The sequence below is a fragment of the Taudactylus pleione genome, unplaced genomic scaffold (assembly GCF_031769625.1).
Source record: "Taudactylus pleione unplaced genomic scaffold, aTauple2 ptg000019l, whole genome shotgun sequence".
Taxonomy (NCBI): Eukaryota; Metazoa; Chordata; class Amphibia; order Anura; family Myobatrachidae; genus Taudactylus; species Taudactylus pleione.
The window spans coordinates 32,253,379-32,269,952 of NW_028284421.1; the positions used below are offsets into that span (position 1 = coordinate 32,253,379).

The window sequence follows — 16,574 nt, forward strand, 5'->3', positions numbered from 1 at the left end:
TCTGCCAACTCAGAAACCCTGCAATCTGAGGATATTGCCAAAAGAAAAGCTACCTTCCAAAACAACCACCTTAATTCCACCATCTCTAATGGTTCAAAAGGAGCCCGCTGAAGAGCAGTCAAAACTAAAATGAAGTTTCCATGGTGGGACAGGTGGAACATAAGGTGGCTGGACATGCAATACAGCTTGTACTGTGTAAAAATTCTAACATCTGGTAAAGATGCCATACGCCTCTGAAAAAATATAGATAAGGCCGAAAGCTGACCTCTCAGGGAAGAGAGGCGAAGGCCTTTGGGCAATCTGTCCTTTTAGAAAGAAAGTAGCTGTGGCAGGTGGAACCTAGAAGCCGAAACTTTCCTAGCTTCGCACCAACGGATATAAGATCTCTACACTCTATAATAAATAATTGAAGTGGATAATTTACATGACGATAACGATCTGGATAACGGCTATAGAAATCCCTTTGGACCACACGATACTGGTGCCACACAGTTAAAGCCAATTAAGGTAAATTGGGATGGAAAAACAGACCCTGAGATAGTAGATCTTCTCGCAACGGCAGCCTCCACGGCTGACCAACAACCAGAGACAGAAGACTCGAGTACCATGACCTCTGTGGCCAATCTGGTGCTATTAGAAGGACATAAGCCTTTTCTCACTTGATCAGTCTGACATGCAAGAGCATGGACATGGGCGGAAAAAGGTATCCAAAGTGGATCCCTGAACCATGCCCCATACCATGGAAGCTTCCTGTTCATCCTGGATGCCATGAGGTCTATCTCTGTCAGACCCCATCACTACATAATTTGGTTGAATAAGTCCTGATGTAATTACCTTTACCCTGGGTAAAACTTGTGTCGACTGAGAAAGTCGGCTTCCCAGTTGTTCACCCCTGGGATAAAAATGGCCGATATGGCTGGTAGAAGTCTTTCTGCCTACGTCATAATCTGGATGGTCTCTGACATATCCAGAGTACTCCTGGTTCCTCCTTGTCTGTGGATATATGCTACTGAGAAAATGTTGTGCCTGGACCAAAACAAAGAACTGCTCATAGTACTAGCACATTTATAGAAAGCATTCTCTCTTCCCATGACCAAACCCCCTGGAAATAAAATCCTTGAGTCACTGCACCCCTTCCCTGGAGACTGGCATCTGGCTGGCTCGTGTTCATTTCCAAGGAGAAAATGAACAAGCCCTGGATAGTCAGTACAGACAGGGGAAAAAACTGCTGATCTAGGCAGGGATCCCACCTTCTCTAACGCTGCAGGATAAAATGCTGAAGGGACTTGGAATGGAAGTGAGCAAAAGGAACCCCCTCAAATGCAGCTACCATTTTTCCCAGGAGCTGCATGCAGCGTAGTATGGACACCCTGTGAAGACTCCTACCAGGCACTGCAATTCTCTAACATTGTCCCTTGGCAGAAACACAGGCTGACACAAGGTGTCAAACAGAAGGCAGAAAAACACCATCCTCGAGATGAGACCAGATTGGACTTGGGCAGCTTGAGGATCCAGCCGTGGAATTTCAGAGTTGCCATAACAACCTGAAAGTGAGCACTGAGTAGATCTGCTGAAGAAGTTTTGATCAGCAGGTCATTTAAGTAGGGAATTACTACAATTCCCTGACAAAGCAGTAGAACCACCATAGGTGTCATGATTTTGGTAAATACCATTGGCGCAATAGAAAGCATGAAGGGCAAAGCCTGAAATTTAAAATGAAGGTGACCTACTGCAAAATGCAGTAGTTCGTGATCTTGTTCCCAAATTGGTACATGTAGATATGCGATTTTGATGGAATTCTCCTCCTTTCATAGAAGCAATTACAGATTACAAAGACTCCATCTTGAACTTCCACACTTAAGTGTGGGTTGAGCTTTTTTAAATTCAACATAGGATGAACAGAACCATCTGGTTTCTTTACAAGGAAAATATTTGAATAAAGTCCTAGACCCTGCTGGTGAGCTGGGATCACAACTGCTGAAAATCAAAAAGTATGAATTGCCCCCATCGATGACCCTCTTCTGAGTTGATCCCAAGGAAGAGGTGTTACAAAAATATCGATGGGGACGAGGACCCTCAAGATCCAGTATATAACATCTGGAAAGCACCCCTCTGACCCAAATGTCTGTGGTTGAGCGGAACCAGACATCCCGGAATAAAAGAAGACGGCCCCAACGCAGGTGGAACTAGGACCTACCTTACAAAAGTCAATGGAAGGACCTGTCACCTCCACAGAAGCCTGGACGGCAGGACCCCATTGCCACTCGGCCACTGAACAGACCGCTCTGTGACCTCCTGTCGCACTTCTGGTGAGTGGAGGCCGGAACCTACCAGAGAACTGAAAGGGCAGATACTTAGGAGTTCTAGGGCGGTATGGAAGAACTGGTAGCTACTGACTCTTACCGCCAGTTGCCCGCATAATTATGCACTCCAATTCTGGCCCAAATAAGGAATAGCCTATGAAAGGAATTGCTTCCAAGGTCTTTTTAGACTCATCTGCCTGTCAAGAATGCAACCAAAGCATCCTTCTGGCCGATACAGATAAGGCTGACATACCTGAGAGCAGAGAAATAGCGTGCAAGGAAGCATGACTTACATAAAATGAAGTCAGCTTCAGATGATCTACCAGGGCTAGCAGGTCCAAAGGCTCTGCCCCTGATTGAATAGCCTCTGTTAATTGATCTGACCAAGCGGTTTTCAACCACTGGGCGGTTGTGAAGTGTGCCACAGCGTTCAAAGCCGCCGGTCACACATTATAGAACAACAGAGTGCAGACCGGGCTGCCGCTGAGCTCCTCTGGGAGGCTCCGGCACGACGTGGCCGTTACCTGCCTAGACGTGTCGCATTGACATCACAGGTCATGCAGGCTGTGTTGCAAGCCAGCCAACCCACCTGCCAGAAAGCCCGCCCGTTCTCCCTCCCGAGTCCCACCCGACTGACTGCATGCCCGCACGCTGCTGCCAGCTTTTTGTTTTTTGGTAGTTGATATTTTTATGTAGGGGCCAGTCTTTTATGGGGAGCAATGTATTTTTATTCCTGTGGAGGCCAATGGGTGTATTTTTTTTCTGTGGAAGCCCATTATATATGTTTTTCATAGGTCACGCACGTCGTATCGCCGGATGGTGTGCCTTGGGAATTTTACAATCTTGTGTAGTGTGCCTCGAGTTGAAAAAGGTTGAAAATCACTACTCTATGGCCTTGGTAGCCCAGGTTCACACTTACAGTGCGTAGAATGTTTTACTTGTTGGAAGAACCGTAGCCTTGGCTTAACAGGCGATCGGGGCATCCACTGCTGGAGGTACTGTACCTCCCATATGCCTTATCATTACCAGCAAAGGGGAAAAAAGTAAAAGAAAAACCTGCTGGAAGCTTAAACCGTTTATCTAGTTTTGACCAGTCATTGCCCAACACATTTGAGAAATTCATAAATGAAGGAAAGGTTTCCTCTTAAATAACCCTGCAGGAGCTGCTGGGGCATAAAGCTCCTCATCCTCAATTATTAGGGTTTCACGGATGGCCTGGATAAGTTCAGTAACTCCCAGACTACCAGAAGAACTGTCCTCCCAAGTGGAACAGTCTAGCCATTCCTGATCAAACACCTCCCATTCTGAGCTAAAAGAACTGAAGCATTTGCATCAACCTGGCTGCGACATCGCACACTTCCTTTGCTAAACCTGCAATGGACTGGGCCATTATCTGTGCCCATGCAGGCAACGCTTCTTCTGCCGGCACATGCCTGAAGGAGCGCTGACCAAGCACCTTAGCCTCACAATCTGCACAAAGGACCTCTTGTTCTCCTTTAAGGAGCTTGGCAGAACATTTAGAACATGTATAATATATCAGCTGCGCAGCCCCTTTCTTAGCTTTTGGGGGGTCTATCTCCCTTTGCAGACATACCGTTATCACTAAGGTAACACTTACAGAGACAAGGCCACAAAAAACTGCAGATGTAAACTATAGTCCCCCTTATTGCTTTTTTTTAATGCAATAATACACATCCATTAGTCCTACTTTAAATAACCTATCATATAATTCCAAATAATAAAAACAAGAAAAAAAAACAAAAAAAAAAACTAAATACTAAATACCACTAAGCAATACACAAACAATAAACCAGTAAAATGCCTTTTTGTTTTTACAATAGCACACTTCCCGGCTTCCAGACACAGCAGCAGTAGCGTGGAGCAGTCATCAGCTGTCTCTGGCTTTCAAATTAGCCCGGGTAGCAGTCAAAGGTCACATGAGCCTGAAACCCCGCCCCTCTTCTCGGCTATGGACTCTGCAGGTGGTGCCACCATTACATCCCCGGAAAATGCGCCGGTAGTGGGGGGCTTCACCAGAGGCATTTTCAGGGTGACACTCTTCCGGTCCTAGATGCAGGCAGCAGCATGGGGGAAACAGACGCAGGCTACCGGTGCTGAGTTAATGCCTGCTCTATATCTAGCCTGAACCAATAAGAGGACTCTAGCACCTAGATAAACTAACCTAAGAACTTCATGCCTCTCCTGTGGGCACTAAAAAATTAACTAAGGAGCTAGGGGAAGGGGAGAGTATATTAGGGAGGGGGAGATTCAGCGATTAACTATTTTAGTGCCTTCTCCTCGGCCTCTCCCTCATATCCCAGCGTCAGTGTTCCCCAGATTAGGAAGAAAGAGGAAGCCGGCATGGACGTTTGAGGTGGGGCTATAATCAGTATCCAATATCAGATCATTTAGCACAATAAACCAAGGGTCGGAAGTACAAACACATTTTTCATGGTACCTCAGTAAGCTAAGCGGCATGACTCCAGGGGATTCAGATGCTGGCACTGTCTCCGTGTCGGTGACTGGAGTGGTGGCGGTGGTTGTGTCCTCTAGGGAACTACTCATGAAAGAGGTGGTACTGGATGCTGAGGGGCTAGTGGTGACTGGGGTTTGAGCTTGCTGGACTTGGTCACTTTCCTCTGCCTGTTGGTCTAAATCTGAAAAACAGAGATGATGCACAAAGCAAGGAGAAGTTACTAATTTGGGATCATACAACAATAAGATACCAATAGAGCAGAGATAAACTACAATATTAATATTTAGTTACTGAATTACTGTACAACTACTGTATTTAAGTATACACCAGAGACTTGCTTGGCCAGCAGTTATTAGAACTGAACAATGAATTAAAGGAGGGGAGTTACTGGAAGCAGATGGAAATCTCTGGAAAGGGCTCAATGTATCACTATTTGTTTAATGGAAAACAATACTTTTTTTTTTTTATTAAAATTATTTTTTAATTTTAAATAATACACAAACATCTGTATATTCACAGGGAAAACCGCAAAAGATTAAATGCTTGGGGATTAAGGCTGGAGGCCAGCAGCTCTATATGACGGTTTAAAAAGTTCATACCTTGTCTTATTCTGCCACCAAACTGTTCTTCCAGCAGCCCATGAACCACCAGTTTGTAAATCATGGCTTGTGCTCGCTCCAAATCAGCCAATCCCAAGGCTCTCTTTATGGGTGAGCGCATAACTGCTCTCTTCACCATGTGACGCATAAGAAATTGCAGGGCGGCCCTCATTTCAACATCCTCGTGCACAACAGGGGAGCTGGCACAATCTGAATTGTGCCCATTTTCTGCCAGCACCTTTGGAATAAGCAGAAGCTCTGCATACTTACTGCAGCTCAGCAGTGCTCCCAGAGATTTCATGGCTCCCAAATTTATGTAAGATAACTGAACAGCCCTAATTTCAGACTGTGCAACATCATGGCTTCGTGGGATGTGGTCATGACTCTTCCGTTTCCCATCAATAAGATGATGCTGCTGATCAATAGTCTGGGCATCTCCCAAAAGTGTAATTGATTCATTTTCTGATTTAGAAGCTATGTTGACTGTGAATTTCTCCTCTGCTGCACGCTCTGTAGTGTCACAATCACCCTTGTGCTCTGGGTCCCCTTTTTCTTCTGACTCATGCCGATGTTTTTTTTCATGGCGCTTGGTACTGGCTTTACTTGGGTCTTCATGAATGCCTGTCAGGTAGGTAAGGTCAAGCAGGGTGGAAGCAGTCAGTCCACGGAAACGAGCCACATCGAAGGGAGGGGGATCACAAGGCTCCAGGTTGTAGAGAGGTGTGTCACTAGGCGACCAAAAAGTTGGGAAGCTTTGGTTGAGAAAAAAATCAGAAGGACACAGGAAAAGGCAAGTGAGGGACAGACAAAAGGAGAGTACAGGAAATAATTTTGATAAAGTCACAGTTGCCAGGTCACTGAAAAGTAGGAGCTTACATTTTGGAAGGTTAAAGACCGCAAAAAAAAAATATAGCAGTAGCAGAGGACACATCATAGCATATTAAGAAAAATAATAAAGAGACAAAGATAAACACATTTAACAGCTAGAGAAGACAAATACGCAGGGAACACCGGGGCTGGTACGAGAGCTTGAACATTCAATTCATAGTGGGTGTATCTGTCTCTGAATGATAGTATTAAATATCTATCAAATGTGTGGTTTCAATATTTATCAAGCCTCTTACATTTACAAAACATACAACTGTAACCCCAAAAATATCCCTGAATTATTTTTATAAACATTGGCAGCTATGGGACTGTGTAAAATGCACAAGACAAAATAAATGTCTAGTGCAGCATGAAGAAAGACAGCCAGTGAGAGTGTGACAGAGAGAGAGAGAGAGAGAGAGAATCAGCCAGCAACAGAGATAGAGCGAGAGCCAGCCAGCAACAGAGAGAGGGAGAGCCAGCCAGCAACAGAGATAGAGCGAGAGCCAGCCAGCAACAGAGATAGAGGGAGAGCCAGCCAGTAAAAGAGATAGAGCGAGAGCCAGCCAGCAACAGAGATAGAGGGAGAGCCAGCCAGTAAAAGAGATAGAGCGAGAGCCAGCCAGCAACAGATATAGAGCGAGAGCCAGCCAGAAACAGATATAGAGCGAGACAAACCCGCAAGAGAGCGAGATCAAAACAAGTATTCCTTGGTGCTATCAAGCTGCCTCCTACACAAAAATACAAGGTCACTGTCAACCCTTATACACTCCAACAACAAACAGACAAAAACTGTTGGTGCATTATAGTGTCCCAAACAGTCTTTTTTTTTTTTTTGTCAGTAAATCAATGAGTAGTCCGCTTGCAGTTGCTAGTTGAAAAGTCAAAAGGAAATAGAAGAAAAATAGGCACATAGTGTAATGCAATATAGATAATTCTGCACTGCTGTTAGGATATAATTCAGTGTCTAAATAGATCCCAACCAAAATATATGAAAGGATGATACATGGGGGGGGGGGGGGGGGGGGTAAACCCTTTGTAATTATGCTTACATCAGATTTTCTTGACATATAACATATAAAGGTATCTTTAGTTCAGGTTGTGCTACTTCATCAATCTTTCTCAGCTCAGATGGATCATCGGACAACCAGTCCCAAAAAATAAAAGAGCAAATATATATATATTAATTATATATATATATAGTGTAATACCTCACAGATGGTGACTACACCTTAGTGAAAAGGATTAGTGTGTGGATTACTATGTGGATCCCAACCAAGGTATATACAGGCAGATGGAAGAAAAAAACAGTATTTATTTGACGAAATAAGTCACATTAAACCATAACTAAATGCTAAAAATAGCTAGATAAGCTTCATGCCATACTCAAGATGTCTCAGGCATTGTACAGAAGTTGCAGGAAATGATGTCCAGCAATCACTGCCAATGTTAGTCTGAAGGGAACGAGAATATAAGCTGCCACACTGTCGCCAATGCGTTTTGCCGGTAAACCAGTCTTTTTTCAAGGTGTATGACACTAGGGTGTTTATTTGTTTGGAACACTATAAGACACAGAGAGACAGCGAGGGCCAGCCAGCCTTAGAGAGCGAGGGCCAGCCAGCCTTAGAGAGCGAGCGAGAACCAGCAAGCAATAGAGAGAAAGTGAAAACCAGCCAGTATTAGATAGAGAACCAGCCAGCATTAGAGAGAGAGAGAACCAGCCAGCAATAGAGAGAGAGAGAACCAGCCAGCAATAGAGAAGGCCAGAAACAAAGCCAAGCAAGAGACTGCGAGAGCCTGAAACAGTGTAAGCAAGTGCCAGCGAGGCAGATTGAGGGAAGGGAAGTGAAGGAAGATAAATAACTTAGAAGGAGGGAGAAAGAAGAGAGAGAAAACAAAAGTAGTAAGGAGATAAATAAGAGGGAGAAAAAGATTGAGGAGTGAAGAGAGGAACAAGTAAAGAAGAGAAGACAAGAAAAAAAAAGAAAAAAAAAACAGTCAGGGGGAAAGAGAGAAAGAGAAAATATGGGGACTCAACAAATAAAAGAGGAAACCGATAATACAATCTGAAGGCTCTCAAATTCATACAATGGCTTCATAAAGCAATATTCTTTCATGCACTTTCTGCCATCACGTTAGCTATTTCATGAGCATTATTATTACGGGTAATGGAGGTCTGTTGCAAAGATACAAGATGATACTAATGACCACATGCAGCTCTATTTAGACACTTCTGATTGCCTGTGTGCACACTGTTCTCTCCAGCTGATATTTATATTATGGTAGCGACTGTCTGTTTGCACAATTTGTCATTTCCATTTGAAATTATATTAAAAGGGGCCTATCCATTACCCGACTTATATTAAAGGGGCCTATCCATTACCCGACTTATATTAAAGGGGCCTATCCATTAAGTCGGGTAATGGATAGCCGGCAAGGACCAGCGTGCACACTGGTCCTTGCCGACACAGACTGTCTTCTGAACATGCCCGTCAACATGACGACGCTAATCAGGTTCGGCATGCTCATAGATAGGAGGTCGGGCTCCTCACTGAATGACGTTCAGTGAACGCCGTTCAGTGCAGGCACCGCACCTCGGCGACCTGAAGGTCTAAACGCTAGACGTTCAGACTTTCAGGTCGCCAAATGGATAGGCGCCTTTAGTTGTGGAAGTTTATTCTCATAACGTATTTATCATTTCCATTTAGACTACTACAGGAAATAAGAATCACATTGGATTTTAAAGGAGAAAATAACAGCTGTGGAAGTATTTGTATTTAAGAACATTTTATATAGAATTGTGTCTTTCACATTTATAAATGACAGCCCAGACACTATTTTCTTTTGTTTATGTGACTCTTCCTTGCATTACTATATTATGTATAAATAAATTAAGTTTACTTTAACATATCCTACTAACAATGTCAAGCCGCAACTATAGGATATCATCAGTCATAAATATACACACTTAAAACTACAATACAGAGGCATCATTACCAGGCATACATCAGGCTCAACACACATGCTTTTTCTGCATACATGTTCTACTACATATGATCAGGTTGCAAAAGCGTCCAACTCTAAATGAGTCAAAAGGAAACCATTAAGCTCTTAAGATGTAGCACATACTGTTTTCTGAATTTAATAGCTTCCATGTGAGAGAGGTGAAGTATTCCACCTTCCCAAACCTGGCAACACACCGGTGTCAGCACCATGAAAGTCTTTCTATGGGAAGGTATGCAGAGAGAGGAGGGGTGTCAAAAAATAGCGTCACCTCTGTGTATACTATGTACTAAGCAAAGAACACCCTCGCTCAACCCAACTCCTATGATTGCCAGTGTAACTTCCACCAGTTTGCCCCACAAATCCATGAACTTGGCAGTAATCTAGGTACACCAGAGCAAATCCGGGCACGGGACGTTATACTGTGCCTCATTTGTTTGCATTTCACATCTTCTTATGCAACTCCTGTGATACCTAGCTGTGGGTAGTATGATAACTCCTATTATAACTAAGTCTCACAAAGCAATCACGTCACTAAACAAATTATCAGTAACCAGTTGACATATAAACTGGAAAATTCTACTGTAAAAAACTAGCCAAAACTAAGCAAGGCAACAAACTTAAAAACTGAACTGGCCCCTCAAAATTAAAAATGGAACTAGCCATAATAAACATCACAATGTAGAAGAATACTCCTAACTCACTCTGGCTGGAGGAACAAAACTGAGGCTACAGTACTGCAGGTGCTGCTAGATGAACTTGTTCCCAATGATAAAACAACAGACACCGCAGTTGTTTGCATTAACATAGGATTGTTTCGAGAAAATGTGTTTTTTCTTTAAAGTAGATATGCTATTATTTCTGTGCTCAAACATATTGATGACATGAACAGCAAAAGCAACAACATACACCCGACAGATATTCCCATACCTGATCGTGATCTCAGGCTCATCCCACTGAACTTTGGCAGACGTACTGCCCTCCTTCACCACACCCAACAGAGTGGCATGGCGGCCCGTTTGCTTGTGAACACATCTGCCACCCACCCTGAGTCCTGTGTCCACGCCTCCAATAACAGCAAGAACAGGCCAAACTTCCACACAGAGAGTCTTCAGTTGTGGTTCACCTAGTTCAGCCAATCCATGTCTCCCATGTTTCCCCTTCTCCTCCTCTTTCTCATCACGGCTTTCATGTTCTTCCCGACTCTGGACTGAGCGACTTTTCTTCAGCTTTCCTCCTGCTTCACGCAAGCAACCTTTGATCTTCTGCAAACGTTCCACCATTTTTTTGTTAATGCAATGGGTCCAACGTTCAGTATGATGAAGTATTCGGAGAAGCTGCACACTAGATTCAGCCAAGACAGTGGATACAGGACTACATATAGGATCTCCAGGTAACAAATCTCTAGGAGTGCCTCTCATTTGCATGTCACAGATCTTTACCTGAAGAGCAATAAAACACAAAACTGTAATTCCTATGTACATTAAAATGACAGTATTAATCTATTATGCAATGATTATTTTCTGGGCATACCTTTTCTCCAGGATTGCTGCTGTAAAACATCACACATGGGTATAACTCTGCTGCATCCACATCCTCAAATGCCAATTTGGGCTCCTATTAGAAGGATAAGATTAAAATGATATAAAACAAAGTCACAGTGTAAAACAAGCAACAAAAACATAATTAATTGTTCAGAAATGGTGATAGTTTATTTGGAGTGGAGATTGGTAACTGAATACAGAATAGGACCTGCGTCAGTGTGTCTCCCTTGACTACAATTCTTTGGACTATTTCAGCTTCTATTTAACATTTATGTTAACACTGCATCAGATTCCTATAGAGCCACACTTTTCCCAGGAAACTCTTTCATAAATATGCCCAAAAACTAGCTAGGCTAGATATTTGTACAACATTCAGAACTCTTGAATCAATATGGCAGAGCATCATCATCTCACCTCTCCATTCTTGCCAAAGGACACAGTTCGAGCTTCCATATCAAGGACACATGTTATAAAGTCTCCCTGGGTAAAGCTGGGCAAGGTCAGAGTCTGTTCTCCATTGTGATACAAGTTGCCACTATATGCTCGGTACAGCCACATGTCTGAGGTGGTGCGGTGGTTGAAATCATGGACTGGCCATCGGGAAACACCTACACAGGTACCCTCATTACCACGATTTTCCTTCACAATGTAAAACTGCAGGTTCAAGAAATATCCCAAAATTTTAATAAGTATAAAAAGAAAACTATACCAAACTCATTTAATGTCAAACATATCTGAGCTATACACAACCATCTATTACATTGCTTAATTGGATTTAAGCAGGAAAGAGGATTCTCCATTGATTGGAAAATAGATCTTTTTATTTGATGTTGTCTTATATGGTAATTAATATGCAACTTTCACATTTATTAATAACTATCAGGACACGATTCTCTCTTGTGTAAATGTCATTAGATTGTGTACAAATAAGGTAATGCAACTTCTACTAACAATGTTAAGACACGTCTCTACGCTAATTTAGGGCATAAGATACACACTTGTTACTCCTGATGTAAACCTGGCACATACTGTACGCTTCTGATGTATAGCTAGAGGCATCTTGAGATTCATTCAACTTAACAGATGGACATTAATTTGTCAAATTCTGCTTAGATGTGGGGTGCAAAGGCACCCCTCTCTTCACATTAAAATACAGAGAAATCTACTCTACTACACGGCACCAACACAAGATAGTTGTAGCAACTTTGAGCCATTTAACGTACCTTCCACTGATAGCAACCTGATGTCACCCCTGTTGATGCCAAACCATACCCTTTGCCACCACTCCCATGAGTTAGAATTTGTCCATTTTCCACAAGGCAACACTGAGCTTTTTCAGGATCAAAGGACACTTCTTGTATTGGCAAGTCTTCCTCTTCATCCTCCAGCTCACCCTGCTTCTGTGGGGTTCGAAAAAACATGAATTAACTCTTCATATGAAAGTATAGATGACTTACCAAATGTACAAGCACCTGTTCTCTTGAAGAAACTAGAGTAAAACTATCTAATTTATTCTGAGAAATGTGGTTTAAACTACAAAGCACAAAAGTGCCCTCCAGGTACATAAGACTTTTATTTGCACCTGTGTGGCAGTGAATTTGTTAAGGTATTATATGTGAATCAGTCGTTCTGCTGTTTTATATGATTTTGGAACATAAAGGTGTCAAGGTATAAAATTCTTCCCATCTCCCAGCACGGATTACCTGCAGCTTTGTTTCTTGCTCTTTCTCCTTCACTTGATGAGACTGTTTAGCCTGAGCAATAGGAGTTTCCCACATACAATCTGAGAGAAGAGAGAATAGTCGCTCCACCACCTGCATGATTATAAATGGAGTATTAATCTTTCCCAGATTCCCATGGATGGCATTTACAGCAATATGCCATAGTTCTGTACAGTAAGGCCAATTATATTTCATAACTCTACACAAACTCTACTATGCATTATACGTATCTGCTTCGTTCTTAAAGCTCCAGTATATTCTATTGCGCTGTACAACACTGTTTAATACATTTGAGATTAATTGATTAATGCTACCGAAAGCTATATACACAATGTGTAAACCAATGCATTTCAACTCAGGTACAGTCAAGCAAAGTTATCAAAATAACTTTACAATTACGCACCTTTGGTTCATTTGCCTTATGAGTGACATATGAACAAGCACATCTAAACAAAATTACAAAAGAGAGAGAGGGGGATTATATATTATATATATATATATATATATATATATATATATTTCCATGGACATAAAAGCCTTACGGCTCCAAATGTCCTGATCCGAAAATTCACAAAACCTATTGATTTTCTGCCACCCAAACTTCAAAAAGCTATGAAATTACGATCATTAAGGCTGACGCCTTAATGGATGTGTTCCTTGCGCAATACAGATATGGTATGCCATCACACCCTGTGGTTAACTGCAGATTAAGCACTCTCACAGAATGAGATTGTTGTCACTCACAAAATGGTGGAGCCGCTAATTCACAGAATTGTGTGCTCATTGGAATACACACATGCAGTATATGCAACTGAGGTGAAAGCAGAAAATAGAGCTGTGCAAATGGGATAAAAGTGGTGTGGAAGGGGGGCGGAGACGCAGCAGCGTGGATAAGTGAGACACAAAGGCTTGTAGAGAAGGGAAGGTTAAGCAGTACAGAGGGGGGAGCCAAAGTAATGGAGGCTCCTACTGCGGCTGCGCAACAAGTTGAAAAGCCCTCTCTCTACAATGGCGCATTCTTGAAGTAATAGTTTGAAAACTCTAACTTTGTAATTTACCTGAACCCCAAAAGCACGTACCCTGGCACAATAGCTACCTAATAAAACAAACCCAAAGTCTAAATTCCACCCCTACCCTGAGTTTTGCCTTCCCAAAAATCCCCCATAGACTATAGCCGAAAAACAAGAGATATGGTAAGAACTTACCTTTGTTATCTCTGTTTCTACGAAGTCCATAGGGTTGACCTTGGGGTATAGCTGGATCTGGATCCACGGGCACCACGCAGTTAAAGCTTTCACTGCTCCCAGGATGCACTTGGGTCCGTCCTCCTCTATAACCCGCCGCCGAGCCACAGGCACCTCAGTTGGTAAGCAGCCAAGGCCGGAGGAGGAGACTAAACAGAGAGAAGGAAGACTGGAACACACAAGAAACCATACTCACAGAAATGGGAGACGGAAAACCGGTGACTAGCCACACAGCCCATTAGAAGCCAGGTGCGTCAGGGCGGGCGCCCTGTGGACCCTATGGACTTCGTAGAAACAGAGATAACAAAGGTAAGTTCTTACTATATCTCTTGTTTTCTACTTCAGGGTCCATAGGGGGTCCACAGGGTTGACCTTGGGGATGTCCCAAAGCAGTTCAACTAAGGGCGGAGACGCTCCTGAGCAGAAAGGAGAATCCTGTGGCCGAAGGATGCATCCTGAGAGGCAAAGGTGTCAAACGCATAAAACCTCAAAATAGAAGACCAAGTGGCTGCCTTGCACAGCTGAACAGCGGAGGCACCACGTCTAGCAGCCCAAGAAGGACCCACAGACCGAGTGGAATGAGCCTTAACAGAGGCCGGAACAGGTAAACGTTCCTGTATATAAGCCTCCCTAATAACAGAACAAAGCCAACGGGCTAACATTTGTTTGTTGGCAGGCCAACCCCTCTTATGAAAACCAAAGAGGACAAACAAGGAATCGGACTTTCTTACAGAAGCAGTCCGATCAACATAAACTCAGAGCACGGACAACGTTCAACGAAGCCTCACCAGCCGTAAGATCAGGAGATTGAAAAGCTGGTACCACAAGTTCCTGATTGATGTGGAACTTAGAGACTACTTTAGGTAAAAACTCAGGACGAGTACGCAGCACTGCCCTGTCCTGGTGAAAAATTAGGAAGGGGGGACTACAGGAAAGTGCCCCCAACTCGGATACTCTCCTGGCTGAAGCAATAGCCAGGAGAAACACAGTTTTCAGTGTTAACCACTTGAGGTCAACGGACTCAAGAGGCTCAAAGGGAGGTCCCTGCAGGACCCGAAGAACCACCGCCAAGTCCCATGGAGCCACTGGAGGCACAAAGGGAGGCTGAACCCTAAGCACACCCTGAAAAAAGGTGTGAACATCAGGTAGGGTAGCAATCCGTCGTTGGAACCAAACAGACAGAGCAGATACGTGAACCTTCAGGGAAGCAAGACGTAAGCCCAGGTCAAGACCTGACTGTAGAAATGCCAAAATCCTAGAAACCCTGAACACCTGAGGATCAAAGTTTCTGGACTCACACCACTGAAAGTAAGTGTGCCACACTCTGCGGTAAATCCGTGCAGAGGCCGGCTTGCGTGCCATCAGCATGGTACCGATGACAGAGGTTGAAAAACCCCGGGACCTTAAAACGGCTGTCTCAAGAGCCACACCATCAAAGACAGCCGACCCAGATCCGGGGAAAGGCAGAGCCCCTGAGACAGCAGGTCCCGACGCTGAGGCAGAAGGAATGGAACGTCTACAGACAAGCTTCTGAGATCGGAGTACTAAGGACGTCTGGGCCACGCTGGAGCCACCAGCAGAAACGAGCCCCCGTCCTGTTTGATTTTTCTGAGTACCCAAGGTAGCAGGGAGATCGGAGGGAACAGGTACACTAGGTGAAACGTCTATTTCACCGACAGTGCATCCACTAGGCTTGCGCCTGCATCTCTTGTCCGTGAGCCGTACATGGGCAACTTGCAGTTGTGACGGGAGGCCATCAGGTCCAACTCCGGCAGTCCCCATTTGTCCACGAGAAGTTGAAACACCTCTGGGTGAAGCGACCATTCCCCGGGATGCACGTCGTGACGGCTGAGGAAGTCTGCCTCCCAGTTGAGGACTCCCGGGATAAAGACTGCCGAGAGTGCCGGAAGGTGGCACTCTGCCCAAGCCAGGATCTGAGACACCTCCGACATCGCAGCTCGACTGCGAGTCCCACCCTGGTGATTTATGTACGCTACCGTGGTAGCGTTGTCCGATTGCACCTGAACTGCTCTTCCGTGAAGAACGGTGCCTGACGACAGTAGAGCATGGTACACCGCCCGCAGCTCTAGAACGTTTATGGGAAGGGCGGCTACCTCCGCCGACCAACGGCCCTGAAGAGCCAACGAGCCGGTCACTGCCCCCCAACCCCGGAGACTGGCATCCGTCGTAAGCAGAACCCATTCCGGGATCCAAAAGGGGCGACCCTGGACGAGATGAGCTGACTTAAGCCACCACGCCAGCGACCAGCGCACTTCCAGGGACAAAACCAGCATCTGGGATCGGATCCGGTGAGGTAACCCGTTCCACTCTGATAGAATCTGCCCCTGCAGGGGCCTGGAATGGAACTGGGCAAATTCCACCATGTCGAATGCCGACACCATGGACCCCAGGACTCTCATTGCTGAATGGACCGACACTCTGCCACTGTTCAGGCAACTGTGTATCCTCAGTTGTAGGGAGGACACCTTTTCCGGAGTCAAGAAAATCCTTTGTTGACAATAATCCAGAAGTGCTCCCAGATGGACCATCCGTTGTGATGGGATCAGAGAGGACCTTCTTCCAATTTATCAACCACCCATGTGCCTGAAGACAAGCAATGGTCAGGTGGAGATGTCGAAGAAGCACCTCCGGGGAGCTTGCCAGCAGCAGAAGATCGTCCAGGTACGGCAACAGCCGTATACCCTGACCCCGAAGGTGGGCAGCCATAACTGACATCACCTTGGTGAACACCCTCGGAGCCGTGGAAAGGCCGAAAGGCAACGCCCGAAACTGGTAGTGATGGTTCAGGATAGCAAA

At 44.5% G+C, this 16,574-nt stretch overlaps 1 protein-coding gene across 12 annotated transcripts in view; it reads right to left on the reverse strand.

Moving 5' to 3' along the window:
* Window positions 1–16,574, reverse strand: part of HERC1 (HECT and RLD domain containing E3 ubiquitin protein ligase family member 1) — a 305,583-nt gene that overhangs the window by 151,155 nt on the left and 137,854 nt on the right. For 11 of the 12 annotated variants that reach the window (XM_088446526.1, XM_088446573.1, XM_088446592.1 and 8 more), the window contains exons 34-40: window positions 12,496–12,606; window positions 12,016–12,192; window positions 11,207–11,446; window positions 10,782–10,865; window positions 10,179–10,690; window positions 5,379–6,130; window positions 4,762–4,960 (exon numbers count right to left, since the gene is read on the reverse strand). In XM_088446526.1, the coding sequence (XP_088302652.1) occupies window positions 4,762–4,960; window positions 5,379–6,130; window positions 10,179–10,690; window positions 10,782–10,865; window positions 11,207–11,446; window positions 12,016–12,192; window positions 12,496–12,606 (2,075 nt within the window). The remainder of the gene's footprint in view (window positions 1–4,761; window positions 4,961–5,378; window positions 6,131–10,178; window positions 10,691–10,781; window positions 10,866–11,206; window positions 11,447–12,015; window positions 12,193–12,495; window positions 12,607–16,574) is intronic. The other variant, XM_088446582.1, reaches the window with a different exon arrangement.